This window comes from Thalia democratica, chromosome 4 (genome assembly GCF_965202585.1).
Source record: "Thalia democratica chromosome 4, ktThaDemo2.hap1.1, whole genome shotgun sequence".
Lineage (NCBI taxonomy): Eukaryota > Metazoa > Chordata > Thaliacea > Salpida > Salpidae > Thalia > Thalia democratica.
In genome coordinates, this window is record NC_139168.1 from 49,822,860 (window position 1) to 49,844,300 (window position 21,441).

The following is a 21,441-nucleotide window of genomic DNA, read 5'->3' on the forward strand; positions in this document are numbered from 1 at the left end:
AACTAAACGAAAAAAAATAAATAAAACTAATCAAAAATTAACTGAATTTTGTATTTAATAATGTACTATAAATCTTGTTTAGTAACATATGAACTAAAAAATATATATACAACTTTAAATTAACTTTTAAAAGTAGAAATGCAACACTAATAACAAACGTGTGAATACTTATTATTATAGGTTATTATAGGTTATTATAGGTTACAACTTCTTTAAAGAAAGTAAAATGTAATACGCTGAAATTATAAAATAAAATGTTTTAAAAGTACTTTTGTTAAAAAGGTAATTTTTATTTTATTTAATAATTGAACTTGAACATTAAAAACATTTTTACATTCGAATAGTTAAATAAACTATTGTAATTTCTTTTTTTAAGAATTTTAAAAAAGTGATTTTTACAATAACTGAACTTAACTTTTATAAAATAAAAATATAAATAGTGTAAAGTTTATGCTTTTTATAAGAAAAAAGATAAAAAACTATAACAATTTTAACAGTAATGATATTAACAACAACAACAAATTTCCTTCCATTTTCAAATGCTCTTTTTATTTCCTTTTTTTTCAATACTTTTCCAAGTCTAAAACTGTATTAATAGAAAGCAAGCAAAATTTGCAAACTTGAAAGGAAGAAATTTTTCTTTAATTTCCTCAAAAAAAAAAAAAACTCAAGTTTGCTTGGAACAGTTATCTTAGCTTACTATTTAAATACTTTATTTTCTGATAAAATAAAAGACCTATAACTATATTTTTACGTTTGCATACTAAAAAAGAAAAAAAAAGTAAGCATAAAAAAAGTAAGTTTTAATTATTCTGAACTTAATTCAAAATAGTTATCTTAAAGAATTATTATAAAATATAACCAGATAGAAAATTCTAAAACCTAGACTAAACCAATGTTAATGTAACCAAACAAATCAACTTTTGAACAAAAAAACAAAAATTTAAAAAATAATAAAAATTTTGGATATTAAATGACAAATACTATTAACTATCTAAAGAAAGTAAACAGACGAGTAGGAATGATCACTAATTACCTTGAGAATCACTATTATTATAGATTTAAAACTAATCTTTAAAATTACTTGATATATTTGTACTTACAATAATTAAATTGCTGGTTTTAAGTACGGTGTTAAAGTTGTTAAGAGGATAACTAAATAGATAGTTAGTTTATTTATAGTTTAAATGCTAATTAAACTGCTCAGAAGAAAGTGCTTTTTTTAAAGCCGCCAAGTAGAAAACTTAGTAGATGAGTTTGAAAAAATATGGTCTATCATTATTAGCTGCATTTATGGAAAAAAGTTTTTAATTTTCTTTTTAACGAAATATAATCTAATGATTTATTAAAAACTTACAAATTAGCCTGAATTTTATAAATATTTAGCACCATAAAAACTTCTAAAGTCTATCTTAAAATTCATAAGCTATATAGTTGTCTGTTTAGGTGTAAATCATGTTATATAGTTTATTTTTTAATTGATAACACTTATAGCTTACAATACAACTAGTCATTACGTTTCTTAAACAATTTTTTGTAAACAACTATAAAAAGTGGTAAAGTATTAAGATATTTTGTCGCAGTGGTATTAAACTGTACGATAATATATATTTTTTTTGTTTTTTATATGCGCCTGTAATCTAGCTACTACGAGGCACGAAATTTTGGACGGTATGAGGACGAGAGCACAACAAATCATTTTATAAGTACCTTTTCAGCTTTGTATGACAACAAATGAGTTTTAGCAGGTATGTTTGAAAATTTTTCAAAAAATAAATTTATAAAAGAAACTTATTCGTTATAACTTATAAAAACTCCTTTCATTTGAGTTAAAAATGGATTTTATGAATTTAAATAAAGAAGTGACAGCCGTGTATTTAAAAGCTAAATAAACTTTTAAACTTGTTAGTTTTATAAAAACTTACTTACTTCTACCAACAACTAAAATGATCAAAAACATAAAAGTTTGGTTTACTCTTTTTATAATAAACTTAAACCGCCACCCAAAACAACTTCTAGCTAACGGAGTTTTCAAGCTTCAAAACCATGGATAACATATAATAGCCAGACATACGAACAAGATTTTTAGACATAACACGTTGTTTAATTTCAATTGATCGGTATACCAGGGTTACAACTGGTCTTTGAGAAATTTCTCATATGTTTTTGAATTTCTTCCAGCTTTTTAAAAGTACAAGGTTTTTGGTCTATATTTAGTTTAAAGTTAGTTTTATGGTTAAAAACTGTGTTAAATATTACTTAACATTGAAAAAATATTGTAAAGCTACTTTAAATGTGTTTAAGAGAAAATAATTGATAATAACAAAAATTTTTAGCAATATAATAGATTATTCGTGTCATATCTAAGTTTTACTACTTAACATGTAAATAAAGATGTGCAAGTTAAATATTTTATTCATAACCGGGTTTCGGTGATAAAAAGTTGTAACCTCTTCAAGTTAAATAAAATAATAAACTGCACATAACAATGTTGCTTATTTATAACGTTATTTAAAAATCACTCATGCATGAAAGTCTAAACAAAAACGTTACATATTCGAAAATTCAAACTTATCAGTGTATAATTAGGTAAAATTAGTTCTAATTTTCAAACGAATTGTATTAAATTAATATACTGAGTTAAAAACAAAATAAAGAGGATTAAGAGCTTTAAAAAAAAAAATTCAAAGATATTTATACCTTTAAATTTATCTAAATGAAATTAAAAACTATCTAAAACTTAAATTTTAAGCCAAGTATCGACAAAACATTAACAAAACTTTAAGTCACTGAAAAATTTCAAAAAAATCTTATTTTATTTAAGTTAATGTAATAGTTGAAATTTAAACGGATTTAAGGACTATTTAAAAAAACATCTAAGTTGAATTTAGAACTATCTAATTTTTTTTTAATTTAAACCAAATATCAACAAAACTCAATGAAAAAGTCGAAAACCTATTTTGTACTAGTATTATAATCTGATTTAAGTTTTGTCTGCTTTCCAGTTTATTAATATTTTTTTCTGTGTCTGCATGAGTTCATTAACTCTGTTATTTTGTTGATGCAATTTGTATCAGATTCCTGTATTAATGAAGCTTCTTTTAAGCACAACATGCATGTTATTACTCCTGGTTTAGATTTTTTCCCTTTGTAGTATTTTCCAACTTAATTAGTAGTTATTGTTTTCATTTTTTAGTTAAATTCATCTTTAGTTATTTTATTGTTGTTTATTACTTTTTTGATGTGGTTTTTTATTATTGTTTCAATGTTTGTCGTGCAGCTGTAGCTTAATTTTAAATTGTTTTTGTTTAATTTTTTTTTCAACTTACTATTTTCTCTAAAGTGTATGTCTATTATTTTTAGAGGCTTTTTACCTATGTTTGTTTTGACCGAATTGCAATATGGGGGATTGAACCATATAATCTTTCTTTTCTGTTTCTTTTTTTATTTTTGCGTTCTTCTGTTTAGTTAATTTCATAATTGTATCCATCTATCTTTAAAGCATCATTATAGTCTTCTTTTAGGTTGTTGAACAGGTTTTTGTTACTTGAATTTTTAGAAAGTCTGGCCTCTAGCATTTTTGGGATTTGTTTGAGTATGGTTGGTAGGTGGTTTGATTTTGAATTTATTTTGTTGTTGTCTTTTCTGTGTGGGTAGAATGTATGGTTCAGTAGGTTGAAATTTAGATCTAAGTAGTCAATCTTCCAAGAAGGGTTTCCTATAATTAAATTTATGCTTATGCTTTCAGTAAATTTGTGCATTTTTTTCTTAATTTATTTGATTTCTACATTGCTTTTTCTTTTCTACAGCTATAAGTCCATCGTCTTTATATAATCCTATTATTAAATTTAGTAATATACTTTTTAGGCCTTGTAAAATGGATAGCCCAATTAACTTACATACTTAACATGCAAAAATTGTTTAAAATACGAGGGTTTTAGTGATTTTTATTCAAAATTTCAGTTTTTTTTTTTGTTCAACATATCTTAAACTCCAGGTTTTTTTGGGATTCCAGGTTTTGTGGCAACCCTAGTATACTGAAACTTTTAAGTTTTATTTTGTTTTTTATAAACTATAAACTCTTACAAACTTTTAAAAGCTAACCATGTATTAAACATTCACGAGATGCAAACAACGTCAATAATAATGTTTTATTTTTTTGTGATAAAGCTTCAAAAACAAGCTTTTTAATTACTTTTTTAATCATTGCTTGACAGACAATTCAGTTGACTATTTTTTTATTTTTATCTTTATTTTTTTTTAATATTGGAGTACTTTTATTTGATTCTTCAAATAAGATTTTTTCTTACCATGCATTTAATACGATCGGTGTATAATGTAATAATCGCCAAAACTTATACTGTAAGACGTTATAAGTTGCTTTCAAGTTTGTAACTTAAAAAAAGTATCATATTTTTTTCAAGTTTGTAACTTAAAAAAAGTATCATATTTTCAATTTTCAGCAGCTTTTAGTATAATAAGTTTAAACTAATTTATAGAAATTACGTCTAATACTAATTTATTTAAACAAGCAATCGAGCATTTTTTTATATTAAGCATACTAAATTTTTAAGCACAGTAAACTTTATTGTGCTTAAAAATTTTGAAGATAAAAACAAAAATAAAACTAAGATTGTTTATTTATCTGATATAAGTTTGAAAAAAATCATAAATCATTTTAAATTAATACTGAACAGATTTAAAAAGAATAATGTTTTAGATATTAAAGCTTTTCTAGAAATGTACTTACATATGTGAAATATACATAAGTTTAAAATATACAAAAACTATTTTATATCTACAAAGAGACTACAGCTTAAATTCATTATTACATTATTATTCACTAAAATCAAAAACTGTAAGTTAGTTGAAAACTTGAAACATTTTGTCAGATAGAAAGTAAAAAATTCAAAAACAGCTTTAAAAATCCCAAGCTAAATTTAAAGTTGATCAAATTTAAATAGTTGACTTTCTAAAATTAAACATATCAAGAAATATACAAAATGTCAAAACCACAAGGTAATTTTTTACATAGATCGACAGCTCATACCAATTTGTCATAAGGGCTTAAAAATTTATCTTTCTTCTTTACTTTGCCAATTGAACGAAGTAAAGACGAGATTATTTAGATCTTGCATATCTTCCCCTAATTTTTTCAATTCTTCCCTTTTTATTTTCAATATTTCTTCCATTTCCTCCTTCTTTCTCGTCAACTCCTAATAAAATTTTCAAGTATTTACCTTCAAAAATATTAGCTTACAACAGTAAAAAAACAAAACATGATACTACTGGTTACAAAATTTCAAAAAAAAATTCTTTGGGTTTATTCACGAGTTTTTAGATTTTTTCGGATTTTTTTCACGTCAAAATCAATAAAAACACTAGGTGGTAAAGAACTGGTATTCAGCTTTAAAAGACATAGTCACAACGAACCGTTGTATCATATTTTTATATCATACACCTTCATACTGAAGCGTTCATCCACGTTGGTTTGATCAATAAAATGGTTCATTGTGACTATGTATTCCTGAAAAGTATTAAAAAGGACGAAACCAGGTTGCAGAATGTCACAAAGACTATTGTTGATGATCTAGCGGTGCAGTCTAGTATGACTTATTTTTAAAAAGAAATTATTAAGATAAAGAAATTATTCGAAACAAAATTTAAAAGTATTGTAAAAGCAATCCTTATTTTATACTTTCAAACTTAAGAATATTTTCAGATGTATACCTATTATTTACCAATAAAAATTAAAATAATTTTAAATAGCTCTGTAGTAAACACTGTCTTATCTGAAATCAGTCAACTTATGTTAATGGCCATTGTTATTATACTGAATTTAAGTATGAGAAACGATTAACCAAAATTATCCTTAGAAAAATAGATTTTCTATAGAAAAAAACTTGCCTGAGTGACTTAACATTTTACGCGATCTAACTTTTTTTGTTATGACATGGCCGGATAATAAATAAAAAAGACCAAGACATCATAGATCACTAATTAAAACTACCCTGAAACTGTGGGTATAAGCAGCAGTTTTTTAAAAGGGGCAGTATAACCCTTCATGGGCAATATTAGCTACCATTTAGGCAAAAAATAAAATGGATAATTAACTTGGAACAGAGAATTTCTAATAAAAGAGCTGATATTTTTAACTGTCAAGTGTACAAATACAAAAATGAGTTGGGTAAACTTTGGTATAAGCTCATATAATTTAAAGTTATTACTAATCAGTGGTAGAAGAAGCTCAGATAACTTTCTTATATCTTTAATACCATAAACCAGTGTTTCGCAATCCTACTGTGTACATTTTGAGGAACACTGGTAAATACAATAACAAAAAACCTTCTTTAACTCGTATTAACAAAATTGATATAAAAACTAAAACTAGTCTGATTTGAAAATACTTAAACTAGCTCGAACTTTTTAAGAAGCTTTACAAAGTTCAAACTAGTTCAGCCTTTTCTTAAAACCAGGTAATAATTATAATATAAGTATTGCGTCTTAAACCTTATATTAATCATTAAAAGTATCATAACATTTAGCCAACATAGTTACTTTATTTTCATCACATTATTTATCAACATTATTTACATAGTAAATTTATGACTGTAATTACCACTTATCTATTACTTTATCAAGCCTAAGTACAAAAAAAAAAGAGTAACAATTGTTTTTCATTTATTAAAATATTCTTACACTTACATCGATATTTTTGAGAAAAAAAAAGGTAAAAAGAAAATATCACAACATATAACTTATACTTATGATGTTAAGTGGGAAAAAATCTTTCGTATGCAATATAATCAACATTTTTGAATTATCTATATTCTAACTTATAGTTTAGGATGATATAGCATTACAAAAATGAAAATTTAGAAGAAAACTAATGCTTAAGTAGCTCAATAATTTGAATATCTAGTTTAACTTCGGCAAACCTGTTCAGATAGACTCATTGGCTTATTTTTATCTTCTGATTCTTCTGGGCTGTAAAATTTATAACTGATTATTCAGTGATTATATCAAATATACATTTAGAACTAAGTAGCTAGATACTTAAATACCAAATAAACTAGGTTCATTTTATAAAGTTTTATTAGTACCAGTGTTTCCATAAATTTTTAATAGAAAGCTTAATTCTTTGTTGGTAATAATCAGATATAAAAATTTACTTAAAAAATATTTGGTTCAAAAAGTGTAACAATTTTTTTATAAAAGCTTGTAAACTTTTTGTGTTTTCAACAGATAAATTAACAAACAAAGCTGACAGATATTAAAATTATTAGGTTGGTTACTCTGAAATTTAAATTAATTAGTTGCATTATATCAAGAGTAAAAATTAAAATTTTATTATAATCCAACATTACTTTTGTACACTAAGAACTAAACCTTACAATAATTTTAAGCAATGAAAGTTAAAGTTTATAAACTAATTCAAAATAAAACTAAATATAAATTTGTTTAAAAAGAATCTGAAGTATTTTTATAAATGTTAATTAATTAATTTAAGAAGTTTCACAAAGAACATTATTTGTACTTTTTATTAAGTGGTTGTCTTGGATACTGTTGTTGATGGTCGTGTGGCAAAGTTCATTTTTTATTACACTTTTTATAAATAAAAGTTACATCGGAAATTTTAAATGATATCCATTAAGACTTTTTGCCATTTGATACCTTTGTAATAATTAGGACATTCTAATCAAATAAATAGTTATACTTAGTTGGGCAGAACTAAATTTCTCGTTTTAAAAAGTGGTTTTATTTCTTTTCTCCTTCAAGCATTTCAGAGGTTATGAAGTTTAAGTAATCCAAATAGCTTTTGATTATTTTACCATTTTTTTTTATTCAAAAATTAATCGAAATTCTTTATAATTGGTTGCAGAAAACAACAAAATTATCTTAGATATTTACTTACAAATATACTTATCTATTTTTCTTAAAAATGGTGTAGTGTTTATCGAAAAACAAAATTCATTGTTTGAAAACTCAGAATATTATATTTTTTAATTAAAAAAATTATTAAAAAAAAGTAAATATGCTTTAAAATATTGCTTGCAAAAACCTTTTTTTTATAATTTTTATATACCAAATAAAAAATTGTGATTTTTTTTAGCTTCTTTATTTTATGCTCTTTAGCCTGAAATAAATAATGAGGTTTTACTGGATCTTTGATTTATTTGACCCTCAGTTATACTTAAAATTGCCCTAAAACCTTTCCTGGGGTTTTGAAGTAAATGGAAATTTTTAAAACCAAAATTAGTTTTGAAAAACTTATAGTTTTAAGATAATAAAAAATTTACAAAGTAATCTTTCTTTATTAAACTCAAACATGTTTCTGTGTATTAACAAGTTAGTGATGTTTGTTGATACTAAGAGTAGAAATAACATACAAGAACCTATTAAAATTGAAGGCTCGCTTAAGAACATTACAAACATTATATAGTTTTAAAACAGTCGGATTTTACTTAATGTATTGTATCTATTATTAACAATTAATCAACAATAATCTATAGCAACTATTCTTATTTTTAAGAAACACATTTATATACCTACTTTAGCTTTTGTTCTTTCCTTACAGTATTTATTCTTTTACAGAGTTCCGTTGAAGTGTGTAAACTTTTTAACACATAGAAACATGTAATATTTTTATTAACAAAGAATACTGGGTTAATTTGTTATTATATATTCCAGTGAACTTGTTTCGCTAGGATCTCTACAATAATATATAATTACTGTTGATATTTTTAATATTACTCTGTTTATTACAGAAACATGTGTTAGTTTAATAAAGACAAAGGACTTTGTAAATTTAAAATTATATATTCCAGTGAACTTGTTTCGCTAGGATCTCTGTTAGCAAACGATTAGCTTTAAATTTTGAATAGTTTTAAAATAACTACCTTATTTTATATCTAAAACATGTATGTTTATATACCAACAACTACTTTGAATTGCTGAAATAGGTTAAAGGTTATAGCTTGCCAAGTTAAAGATCTTTAAAATAAGATTAACTTGTAAAAAAAGTACCTCACACCACCTCTTATGGCTATAAAAAACTGGATATTTCTCCAAATTTTAATCAATGCTTTATTAATTTTTACATTTTATTTTATACTTATTAGTTTTTAAAGACAATTTTTTTTTAAAGTGCTTTTTATTTTGTATTTTTATCCTTTTTTTTTTTTTTGAGAATCAAATGTGGGAAATAATTACACTTTGAAAGGATTATTATTTCTATTTTAATCTATAGCTCAATAAAATCAAAAAGTATATGGAATTTTAAGAATTTCTACAAAAGACCTGTATTTTTCTGCTTTCTCTGGTCTGCATGTTGTCTCGGGGTTTCCACACTTTGAGTCAGAAAAAACTGCCTGGGTGACCAAAAAATCCCCTGCGTCATCCCGAGTTTTTTTTCAAATCCTTAAAAAAAAATTCACCTCTGGCTCAAACTACTTATACCTCATGTTCATTTTTCTTCTTAATAATTAAAAGGAAGGTTGTATGTATATTAGGGTGCATATAAATAAGAGTCCTTTGAGGTGAACTTTGAGTTAACAACTAAAAATAAACACCCTGTGTAAAATTCAAGATGATTTGAAGAAATGTTCACTTTAGCAGAATTTGATTTTCTGAAAATCAACCCAATGTAAACTGTATGGGACCAAAAAATTTTGACCTTGCAAGTTTTTTACTGATCTTTTTTTACATGTGGCAATTACCACATAAACACATTTATTGCGCACAACTTAAGACAATTTAAAGAAAGTTTTATGAAGTCAATTCTTGATTTTTTTAATTCAATTCTTATCTGTAAGTTTTCTTGAATTTACAGTTTTTTTTTTCAAAAAATCAATAAGTGCCACCATAAAAACTTCTGTTAAATTGTTCACAATGTGTTTTTGTGATAATTGCAACATATTATAACCCTCTGCTGTTACAGTTGGGTCTGATAACACATTGTGTTGGTCAGGAACTGTATCAAGCTCGGGATTACCTTTATGAGTTTGCCTACTAGTACCTGATGTCTTCTCGGCCGGTTGGGCACGCGTAGCGTGCTTATCAACTAGCTTTGTAAGGCTGTTGGCCGAGAGCGCCTTCGGCTTTTTACTGGTAGTACTCATAGCTTACTATAAATAGAATACCTTATTTGTGACTAACTAGATCGTACCTACGTTTAACTAGTTGTCTTGAGATACTCTTTATGAAATATTTTAAACAATTTTTAATATTAACTATCGTTCTTATTTAACTTAGTCTACAAAGATTTTAATATTTACCTAATATATTATCTAAAAATAGACTAGAAATTAAATTCTTAATTTTTACTTAGTGATTTCAACGTATACTTCACTATCTAGTTTTAATAGAGAACAAAATACGGTACACTAATTAGATTAATATTACACTTACTTAATTACCTTCTTCTGTGAATACTAAAAGTATAGGTTCGGCACTCTAAATTTATTTTACAATGTTAAACAACAAGCGATAAAAAATAACACTCACACGCATGCAAGTCAGAGCGCAATTGTTTGTTTGCAAGGCAACTTTTATTAAAAGTATTAGCGTTTGTATAGTCCTCAGCTATTCTTACTGAAGTCAGAGCCAAGCTAGGACTTAAAGTGTATGAAACGTCTAAAAGTCCCCTTTGGTTGAACTACAATAGAAGTTTCTACTAGAGAAACGGTTGTTAAAAAACAACGAGCTGGAAATCAATACAGGTCGAAATATACACTTGCTTTCGTTTTCGGCGATTCTTACAGGAATAAAATTCACTGTAGAAGTATAGAGCTCAAAAAACGGTTGTAGCAAACTACGTAAGCTGGGAAGTGTAATAAACTACCTTTGCTTTAGTTTTTCGGCAATTCTTAGAGGAAAATAATTCACTGTAGAAGTGTAAAGCTCGAAAAACGGTTGTAAATTACACGAAAGGAATTACACTTGCTTTCGTTTCTCAGCGGTGTTTATTGAAGTCAGTAGACTACAAAATAAAGTGCAGTGCTGAGCAACATTCGCTAAAAAACAACGAAAGCAGAACGTATATTTTCGCTAAAATACAATTTAAGTGATATTAAATGTGATTCTAACAAAAAATAGTGAAAGCTGGTTTACTAACAATCTAAAAAGTGCCTGCTAAAACAAAAGAGCGTTTGCTTTGATTGTAGCGTATTGTAACTATGCTTGCCAACAATGTTAGCGAATTTTGCTAAGATAAAATTTTCTTCAAATTATCTAAAATTTTGTATAGTGTGTCTTTTTGGTATTTGACAAGTGTAAAAATGTTTTTAGCTGAAAACTCAAAGGTTGCCTTATTCATAAACAACCTAATGTGTATACTTCTGTATTAGATGTTCACTAAACTTATAAGAAATAATGTTTTCGAAAATTTAACATTAAAAGTTTAAATCAGTTGAGATTAAAAAATAAAGTTTATGGATAATTTTATGTTTAAAAAAGTTTTTTTTTTTTGACATTTTAATTGACTAACTTTAATTTTGCCTCATAAAGTACTCACTTGCATGAATAAGTTCAAATCATAATAAACATTAATTTGATATTTAAAATAAAAACCACATTGTTATTTCTAAGAATACTGAAAAACTAGCTGCAAGGCTAAAAATTGTTAAATAACTATATCCAAATCATAAAAAATCAGGTTTTTGAACAAAATTGGTTATATAAAATTACAAAATATTGAAACTGGATCAACTAAAACTCATTCTACACATAGAAAAAAAACCTGTCCTGAGAATTTAAAAAATTATTAAAAATATTCCAAGATTTTTATAAAAAATCAAAACTGTCCTGAGTCATACTTATTTAAAAAAAAAGTAGAAATATCCTTAGTTACCCTGAGATTATTTAGAATTCCAAAATACCCTGAGTACCCTAAGTGTGTGGTAACCCAGGTGGTGTACATAGCTTTTTCAAAAGTAACATTTTCTGTAAATTAAATTCCACATTTTGTAAAAAGTTGATTATAGTAAATACTTGAAGCTTTCATATAGGAGCCTATATAAGTTTTTATTTCAAAAAATTTCGAACCCCTATGGACTTAGTAAAAGCTTTACCCTAAAAGTCTTAAAAAAACAGAAATTAAAATAAACAGTGTTGTGATAATAAGTTTCTTAAAATAATGAGATAAATAAAAATTTAGTAGCAGAAAATAAAGGACTTCTCAATTTTAAAAGGTATACTATAATGTTTAATCTACAGTAAATCCTGCATAAAAGTTAGACTCCCTATTGACCTTAAGTTGCTTAAGAGAGACTATTTCATTATAATAATTGGTAGCAAAAACAAACAGATTTTATAAATTATTTATATGTAACTTTCAGAAAACATAATTAAAATTATATTATGTAAAGTCCATGGCAAGCTAAAGATGATTTTAGACTCAAAAAATAAAACTTTTTTAGACGTAATCTAAATTTACAGCTCTTTCTCACAACCTTCTAAAATCACTGAAAAAAACAAACTGTTAAATAAATATATCTTTCTTGGTTGAGTTTATTCACAAACTAATTACAAGAATGATAAAGTCTGTAACATAAAACATAACTAAAACTAGGTAAATACTTCTACAACTGTATGAAAATTTAAAATTTTTGTTTATAAGTTGATAAACAAATACTTCTTTAAAAATGTTTACACATTTTAAGTTTTAACACATTTAAGTTAAAAGTATTTCGTTTTGTAAAACTTTAGTATTCTCCTTCTAAAAAAGTGTTTATCATCTTCTTTAAAAAATAAAAAATTATTTTCCAAACTTGGTAAGTATTACATAAACTAATCTTACCTTGAAATTGGTAAATCAAGAATTTTGTTGCCACTTTGAAGCTCAGCTTTTAGTTGAACCCTTGGCTGAGAACAGACATCATACAACTCGTGCAACTTTTTGAAACACTCAAGATTACTTGCTAGAGAACTCTCAATTCTTTTTAAACGTTCAATACCCGGTTGTTGAAAATTTAATGTAGAGTTTGCTGAAGATATTTCTTTGAATCTCTGTTAAGTAACAAAAAATGTTAGAGTAATTCAAAACATTATTTTAACCTTAAAGCAGGGTTGCAGCTCTTTGAGTCAAAAAAACTGTCCTAAATGACCAAAAACTGCCCTGAGTCATCCTGAATATTTTTCTATTTCCTAAAAAAAATGTTTACTTTTTGGTAAAAACTATTTTAACCTTGGGTTTATTTCTCTTCTAAATAATTTAAAGGAAGGTTGTATGCTTCGGAATTAGATGTTCATTAAACATATGAGAATATGGTTTTCAAAGATTCAACATTTAAAGTATAAAAAAATTGGGATTAAAAAACAAAGTTTGTGTATAATTTATGTAAACATATTAGTTAACTTTATATTTTAGATAGTTTGTACTTTTTTTTAAACTTAATTTTAATAACTTTAATCTTGCTGCATATAGTACTCACTTGAATGCCTATTTATTAACTTCAATGTATGTTTTTTTTTTAATTCAAATTTTTATTTTTTTTTACTGAAAACAAGTATTTACATGTTTTTAAAACGACTTTATCTATAATTTAACAACGTATAAAACAATATAATTTAATTAAGCTATACAAGTAACTAAAATAACTAAGTGTATTAAAACTTTTCAATGCATAGTTAAAATTTTGTTTCTCTTGCCTGATTCTGTTTAATATAAACTCAAGTTATGATAAATATTAATTTCAAATTTAAAACAAAAACTACCATGATATTCTAAAAATAATAATAACACATTTAAACAGTACTCTTACATTATTTAAGTAACACATGTTTCTATGTGTTAAAAAGTTAACACACTTCAGCAGAGCTATTAAAGTTGAAGAAATACATATTTCTTATATGTAAGTATAGTAAATATAAAATATAGTAAGTTCAAAATAGTATTTATGATAAAAATTGCATTTTATTATATAAACTTTCTGAAAAGATACTGTATTGCACCATTAAACTCACTTTACAATAAATAAAATTGTAAACACTATTTTTTTGTGTATAATAGTATTTTTTTATCTAAATTAAATTTAATTACAACTAAAATAAAAACTGTTTAAAATTACAGGCTCTGTTCCAAAGTGTATAAAATTCCAGGAATTTCTAACTATTTTTTGCCTAAATTTTCATACATTCAATAATTGCCACCCTGGTATAAGAATGAAAGCTTAAAAGAGTTAAACAATACAAGTATCTAAATCAGGGTTTCCCAAAGTGGGCGATTTTTCATTTAAAAGATTCTTAAACTCAATTACATTTTCTAACTTGATTTATTATTGTTAAAAAATTTAAATATTAAGGAGTTTTAAACTATTAATACAACTGTTTTTTGTTTTATCGTAATTTTTAATACATTAGCAATTAGAATGTGTAGTTTATTTAAGGGCATAGGGGGGGGGGGGTAAACACCCTTTTTTGGTTTTTGATCTTATTTTATACAGTTTTTACTAAGCTAAATAATGCTTTTTACAGATTTAATAAATTCAAAATAGTTTTTGAGATATAGCAGGTCAAAGTCAGAGGCAACAATATGATCCTTATGGGAGGCGCAAACTAAAACAGCAAAAATAGACTATTTCACTAAAAATCTATCTTCTCCTACATTTTTGAGATAACTACCTCAAACTTTTAGGAAATGTTCCTTGATATATTTAGAAAATTCAGTCGGAAGGAATTTTTAGATAAATAAAAAATAAAAATTTTACATAAAAAATAAAACAAAAAAAACAGTTTTTTTTTAGTTTTTTTGTTACAAAATTTTATTTTTTTAATTTTTTTAAATTCTGTTATGACACAATTCTATAAATATTGCAAGGAACATTTCCTGAAAATTTGAGGTAGTTATCTCAAAAAACGTATGAAAATATTTTTAGTGATTTCTAGTTATTTGCCGTTTTAGTTTGCGTCTCCCATAAGGTTCCTGTTATTGCCTCCGACTTTGATGGCTATATCTCAAAAATTATTTTGAGTTTTTAAAATCTGTAAAAAGCATCTTTTAGCTTAGTAAAAACTATATAAAATAAGATAAAAAACCAAAAAAGGGTGTTTACCCCCCCTATGCCCTTAACTGAAGCTGTTGATGAAACCACTTTTCATGTGAGATAATTAACCAGTCATTCAAACTTCCTCAAACTAGATCAGAAGTTATGTTTTAATATTTATTTTATTATGTGTAAAATAAACTGTTCATTATTTTATAGTTTTTTATCTCTGGTATAGTAATTCTAGAATATGCCTATTAATAAAATAATTTAAGTATTTTGTGAGGCTGAAATAAGTTACCTAGTGTTAACTTCTGAATGTTCGAAATTTGTTATATGAGAGATTGTTATAATGTCAGGTTTCAGTTAAGATTTCAAATGGGTAACAAACGGTTAAGATCCAGTCAAATTTTGACCAGCTAATTAACTTGAAAACTACTTGTACAAAATTAACAAAATTTAGTTTTTTGATACTTGATATTTTGAAATACACTTTCAATTTGGTTTTCAGTTCACAATAGTATTTTGTAGATCACAATAACACTAAATCATTTTATTACAATTTTGCTCAAGTTTTTTAATTTTCTTATATTTTATTTTTTTAAATTATGCAGCCCAGAATTACACTTTTTAATAAGTTGAAACTAGAAACAATTTTTTAGTAAATATGAATTGCTGACTACAAAAGTTGTCCACCACTACCCTAAAAGTTTCTTTAGTTTCAAACTAATTCATATTTAAACAGGATTGATTACAGATTACACAAGGATTTTTAATAATTAAGTATTTTTATAATTTTTACTGGGCTTGTAAGAAAACAACTGTAACTTATTTTCTCAAACCCTGTAAACTACTTTGAACACAGCCCAAAAGTGCGTGCATAAAAGTACTAGTCTAAATTACATTTCGAACAGAACTTTTTTTGGCTCAAAAGTTTGTAAACAAGAGAAAAACTACTTTGTAAAATCGTGGGGGGCGATTATGTTTTCAAATTTTAGAAAAGGGGGCAATTTAGTAAATGAATTTGGGAAACTCTGATCTAAATGAAAAGAAAGCTGGAAAAATTAGTAACAATCTGATTTTATATTGAATATATTTACACTAAACATTTTAGTTTCAGAAACTGATTTTTAACCCTGTAATTAACACACTAATTAGAAAAACTCACAGTTAAAGTATCAACAAAGCGACTTTTAGTCTCATTGATATATTCAAGAGCTTTGTTAGCACAAATAAGCTGGTTATAGTCCTGTAGATTATTTTGAGTGACAAAAATTGGATTTGATGCATTAACAAGAAGTTAGCAGTATGAAAGTATAAGTATGTAAGCGTAAAATATAATTTTTTAAAGCAATTTTCTTGCAAACGTTTAAGTACTTTTTATTTATTTTTAAGATCTAAAAATTTACTTATGGCTTCTTCAGAGTCTAAACTTGTGGTAGGATGTATTTTTGACGATTTAAAGATTTTTAGTAATTATAAAAACACTTAAAAAAAAAAACAACTCATACAACTGATTTGCGTAGGCTAATCGAATGAATTTTGGTTTTTGCAATTTTCTTGCAAACTTTCAAGTACTTTATATTTATTTTTAAGATCTAAAAATTTACTTATGGCTTCTTCAGAGTCTAAACTTGCGGTAGGATGTATTTTTGACGATTTAAAGATTTTTAGTAATTATAAAAACACTTAAAAAAAAAAAACAACTCATACAACTGATTTGCGTAGGCTAATCGAATGAATTTTGGTTTTTGCAATTTTCTTGCAAACTTTCAAGTACTTTATATTTATTTTTAAGATCTAAAAATTTACTTATGGCTTCTTCAGAGTCTAAACTTGCGGTAGGATGTATTTTTGACGATTTAAAGATTTTTAGTAATTATAAAAACACTTAAAAAAAAAACAACTCATACAACTGATTTGCGTAGGCTAATCGAATGAATTTTGGTTTTTGCAATTTTCTTGCAAACTTTCAAGTACTTTATATTTTATTTTAAGATCTTAAAATTTACTTATGGCTTCTTCAGAGTCTAAACTTGCGGTAGGATGTATTTTTGACGATTTAAAGATTTTTAGTAATTATAAAAACACTTTAAAAAAAAACAACTCATACAACTGATTTGCGTAGGCTAATCGAATGAATTTTGGTTTTTGCAATTTTCTTGCAAACTTTCAAGTTCTTTATATTTATTTTTAAGATCTTAAAATTTACTTATGGCTTCTTCAGAGTCTAAACTTGCGGTAGGATGTATTTTTGACGATTTAAAGATTTTTAGTAATTATAAAAACACTTAAAAAAAAAAACTACTCAAACAACTGAGGGTAATCGATTGAATTTTTATTTGGTGAAATCAAATTTAAATGAACGCTTATATAGAGTTAATCACTTGAGAAAACATATTCAAGTTTGCTTTGGGTTGGAATTAATATAGTTTTGTAAAAAGAATATAATGTTAAATTAAAGATTAATTTGTTGAAGTTTTTTAAAAAGAATGAAAGAAAACAGCTAAGACATAAAGCTTAAAAGAAGATCGAACTTTGTGTACAGAAAGCAGAAATATCGAAATAAAAGTAAAGTTTAGATAAAAATATACGACAATATAATTACTTTTAAACTTAAGTAATTATTTGTAATATATAAAGTTCAATATTATTGTTTTATTTATTGATTTTGTTTTTGTTTCACTTGAATTAGATATTTATTAAACTAATAATAAGAAAAATTATCTAAAAATAATTGAACTTAAAAATGAACCTGTATACATTGAAAAAAAAGTGAATTATATTAAAACCAAGCTTAAAATAAATGAACAGAAAATAGAAACAGAAAAGTAAATGCAGTGGCTACATACTTTCCTCGTGTGAATTATCAATATACCCCAAGTAAGAACATGATGCGCAATTCCAATTCACATTTTCTATATCTTTAGGCAAATTGTCAATACAGCAACTATGATACCACTTTTGGCAATTATCGCATTGTACCTAAGATAGGATACGTTAAACAATTAGGTTTTTATATTAGTTTGTATATTACAGCGAAAATCTATATTATACATAAAACAATGAACTAACCCATATATAATCATCTTCTTTTAAATTCGTATCTTGTGGAGTCTTGAGCATGCATATGTAGCAGATAGTCGTTTTTATAACTGAAAATTTAACCAGATTAACTCATATAAGTTTTGTTTTTGACGATTTAAGTACCTTAGTTGGGCTAATAATTAAAACTAAGTTAACAGTTTTATACATTTAACGGTCGTAGTAAAGATTATATTTACCTCCATCATTTATCAACTTAGCTGCCACTTTTAATCTTTTTTCATAACATTCGGTACAATTAGTTGTTAGCTGTATCGATTTGGGAAGCCACGGATAAGATTCAATTATTTTTTCACCAGCCTAAAAAGATTAGTTATTACTAAACGAAGCTTATTAATTCACCAAAATATATCAAACGCAGTCATAAACTTATCTCTTTACTAGTATTTTAATAATTTTATCAGTAATACCTCAATGACATAAACTCCACAGCTTATTCCGTCTGTTTGCTTGTTATGTTTTATCAATACGGCTTTGAAAGTGTTCACCTTTTTTAACAACTCTTCGTTTTTTCTAACGTGCGTTCTAAATACAAAGACATTTTAGAACTACCATAAAAAAAATATTATCGCAAAACGAAATCGTAACTACTAAACTATTGTTAGTAGACAAAAAATGTAACATATTTTACATGCAACACAATAGTAGTATTATATTTCAAAACGAAACATGTCACTGTTATACTTAAATCTTAGTACAACTTTATTATAAAAAACAATTTTTAAAATTCTTTTTAAAAATATAACCACATTACATACAATAAAAAACTATTTTTTGTTGATAAAGAAACAAATACTTGAAGTTTTAAATAGCTGCAGTACAACGTAAATTAAATTATATATGTCTATTAGTAAATTTAAAATTCATTAATCAGTCTAATTACTACACAAAACTTACTTCATATATTTTAAAAAAGTCTCGCACTGTTGTATTTCACCCTTTGAATCTTTCAATGAATCAAAAAAAATGATATTCGTTTTTACTTTGAACTAAAAAACAAGACTATTTTTTTACAACTTGACCATTAATATAACTATAAATCAATCCTTTTATTTCAAAAAAAAAAATTTTTTACTATAGAAATATAAACTTTCAACAAGTTTTTTTTGTAGCTATTACACTACACCAAACCCAATCTACGATGTTATCAAACTTTACTCAGATTAAAGACGGATAAAGCTTTTTTCAATGATATAATGCCTTAAAAATGGCCTCTAATAAAATAACTTGACTCATTAAAATTGAAGTATAAACTCGCTGAAAAGAGTGGTAAACTTTCTTCACTTTAATTTAAATCTTTTTTATCTTACCTTTTTGAAAAAATAGCTTGTGCAGTGTGAGTTACTTTGATACTATACTAGACTTTAACAAGTTTTAAACAAGTAACACTGAATACAAAGTATTAGTATACAAATTTGTACTACAAATAAATAACTTTTTAAGCTAATCATGAATTTTCATTATTTTGTATCATATTTTGTATCATATCAAAAATTTTCATAGTTGGTTTAAATTAAAAACTATTAGATTCTATGTACAAAAAATTACTAACTACTGCAATCCAATGGTTGATGGCTTTAAGATGACAAAATCCAAAAAATGACTCGCTTTCAACAATCTGAGAACATATTATCATTTTGTTTCGAATACGTATTAGTGTTAAGAAATAATATACATGATAACTCACAATTTTTATGAAACTATGATGTACTTTCATTCCATTATACAGCTTTTCCAAATCAAGTCTTTGATTTTGGTCATTCAAAAGTAGTATATCATTAGCTTTCGTTATATTTAATAGATTTAAGAAGTAACCGTATATGACCTGTGTAAAGTTATAATTGGTTTAATTTTTGCTAGAAACTATTTAGTCTTAGTTAAAAACAACATACACTATTTGAAAGCTTTCCGACTGATCTACTGTTCAGAGTGTAGAAGTCCCAGTGGGTAATATACGTACTAGCTCCTGTATTAATCCTTCTTGCGTGTGTAACAATAGTATACGCATTTCTAAGTGGTTCGGTATCCCACAAATAATACACCTACAAATTGATTGCCGTTGTTTCATTTTATATTTGAAAAATACTAAAATAATTGTTTTACTTACTTGTTGTTCAGCATATTTAGGTTTGTTCCGTACAAACGTTGTTATTACGCTACTACTTTTTCGTTTTTTATTCTTTTCTTTCGTGACTGGTAAGTCAAAATCACTTGTTTTTTTTTTGTCGTAATTTGTTGATTTTTTCGATTAATCGAGTCATTCGATTAGCCTACGCAAATCAGTTGTATGAGTTGTTTTTTTTTTTAAGTGTTTTTATAATTACTAAAAATCTTTAAATCGTCAAAAATACATCCTACCGCAAGTTTAGACTCTGAAGAAGCCATAAGTAAATTTTTAGATCTTAAAAATAAATATAAAGTACTTGAAAGTTTGCAAGAAAATTGCAAAAACCAAAATTCATTCGATTAGCCTACGCAAATCAGTTGTATGAGTTGTTTTTTTTTTTTAAGTGTTTTTATAATTACTAAAAATCTTTAAATCGTCAAAAATACATCCTACCACAAGTTTAGACTCTGAAGAAGCCATAAGTAAATTTTTAGATCTTAAAAATAAATAAAAAGTACTTAAACGTTTGCAAGAAAATTGCTTTAAAAAATTATTTTTTACGCTTACATACTTATACTTTCATACTGCTAACTTCTTGTTAATATTTGATGCTGACTTATTAGCTTCAATAGAACCTTGATGCAGATTTGTGTTCATTGTATTAATTTAATATACCTTTCCAATATAACACTGAAATGCCTTACCAATTACACAGGTGTATAACATAAATAACCAACCATCTGATGTTAGACATGATTTTATAAAATCCCCTGCTTCAAAACAATACTTAAAAATATCTACAACGGGATCAAACTTCCACAAATGTAAATTATAAGTTAAATCACTTAGAAAAACTAGCTAATGCTAAGATCAGACCATGAGTTTGAAAGACACTATTTCCTTCATAATATAAAATATATGAAAATAAGATTTTATTCTAAAATTAAATGTATACAAGTTAAATTTTCATAAAACTTACTACCAAAGTTTTCTGAGGAGGAGATAAACTATCTCGCTCAAAAGTACTTTAAACCTTAAATGTAAAGATTTTTTCTTCTTCAGAATTTTTTTTTATCAAACGAATTGCTTGATTAATTTTTAACAATAAACTTTACATAAAAAAACTAGGAAACAAGTGAAAACATTTTTTATATGTTTTGGAGTTAAAGTTTGCATTTAAAGACTCTAAAAAAGCTAAACGATTTTTAATGCATTTTATATACTTTAAAACACTCGTTGTGTTTC

At 25.5% G+C, this 21,441-nt stretch overlaps 1 protein-coding gene across 1 annotated transcript; it reads right to left on the reverse strand.

Moving 5' to 3' along the window:
- Positions 1–4,630: 4,630 nt before the first annotated feature.
- LOC145834783 (uncharacterized) lies at positions 4,631–20,903 on the reverse strand. The gene is made up of 5 exons (XM_082942295.1): positions 20,800–20,903; positions 16,153–16,263; positions 12,800–13,008; positions 6,939–6,987; positions 4,631–5,216 (listed from the first exon to the last, which is right to left on the reverse strand). The coding sequence occupies exons 1-5, from the start codon at positions 20,851–20,853 to the stop codon at positions 5,076–5,078; spliced, it is 564 nt and encodes a 187-aa protein (XP_082798421.1). The 5' UTR covers positions 20,854–20,903; the 3' UTR covers positions 4,631–5,075.
- Between the last annotated feature and the right edge of the window lie 538 nt (positions 20,904–21,441).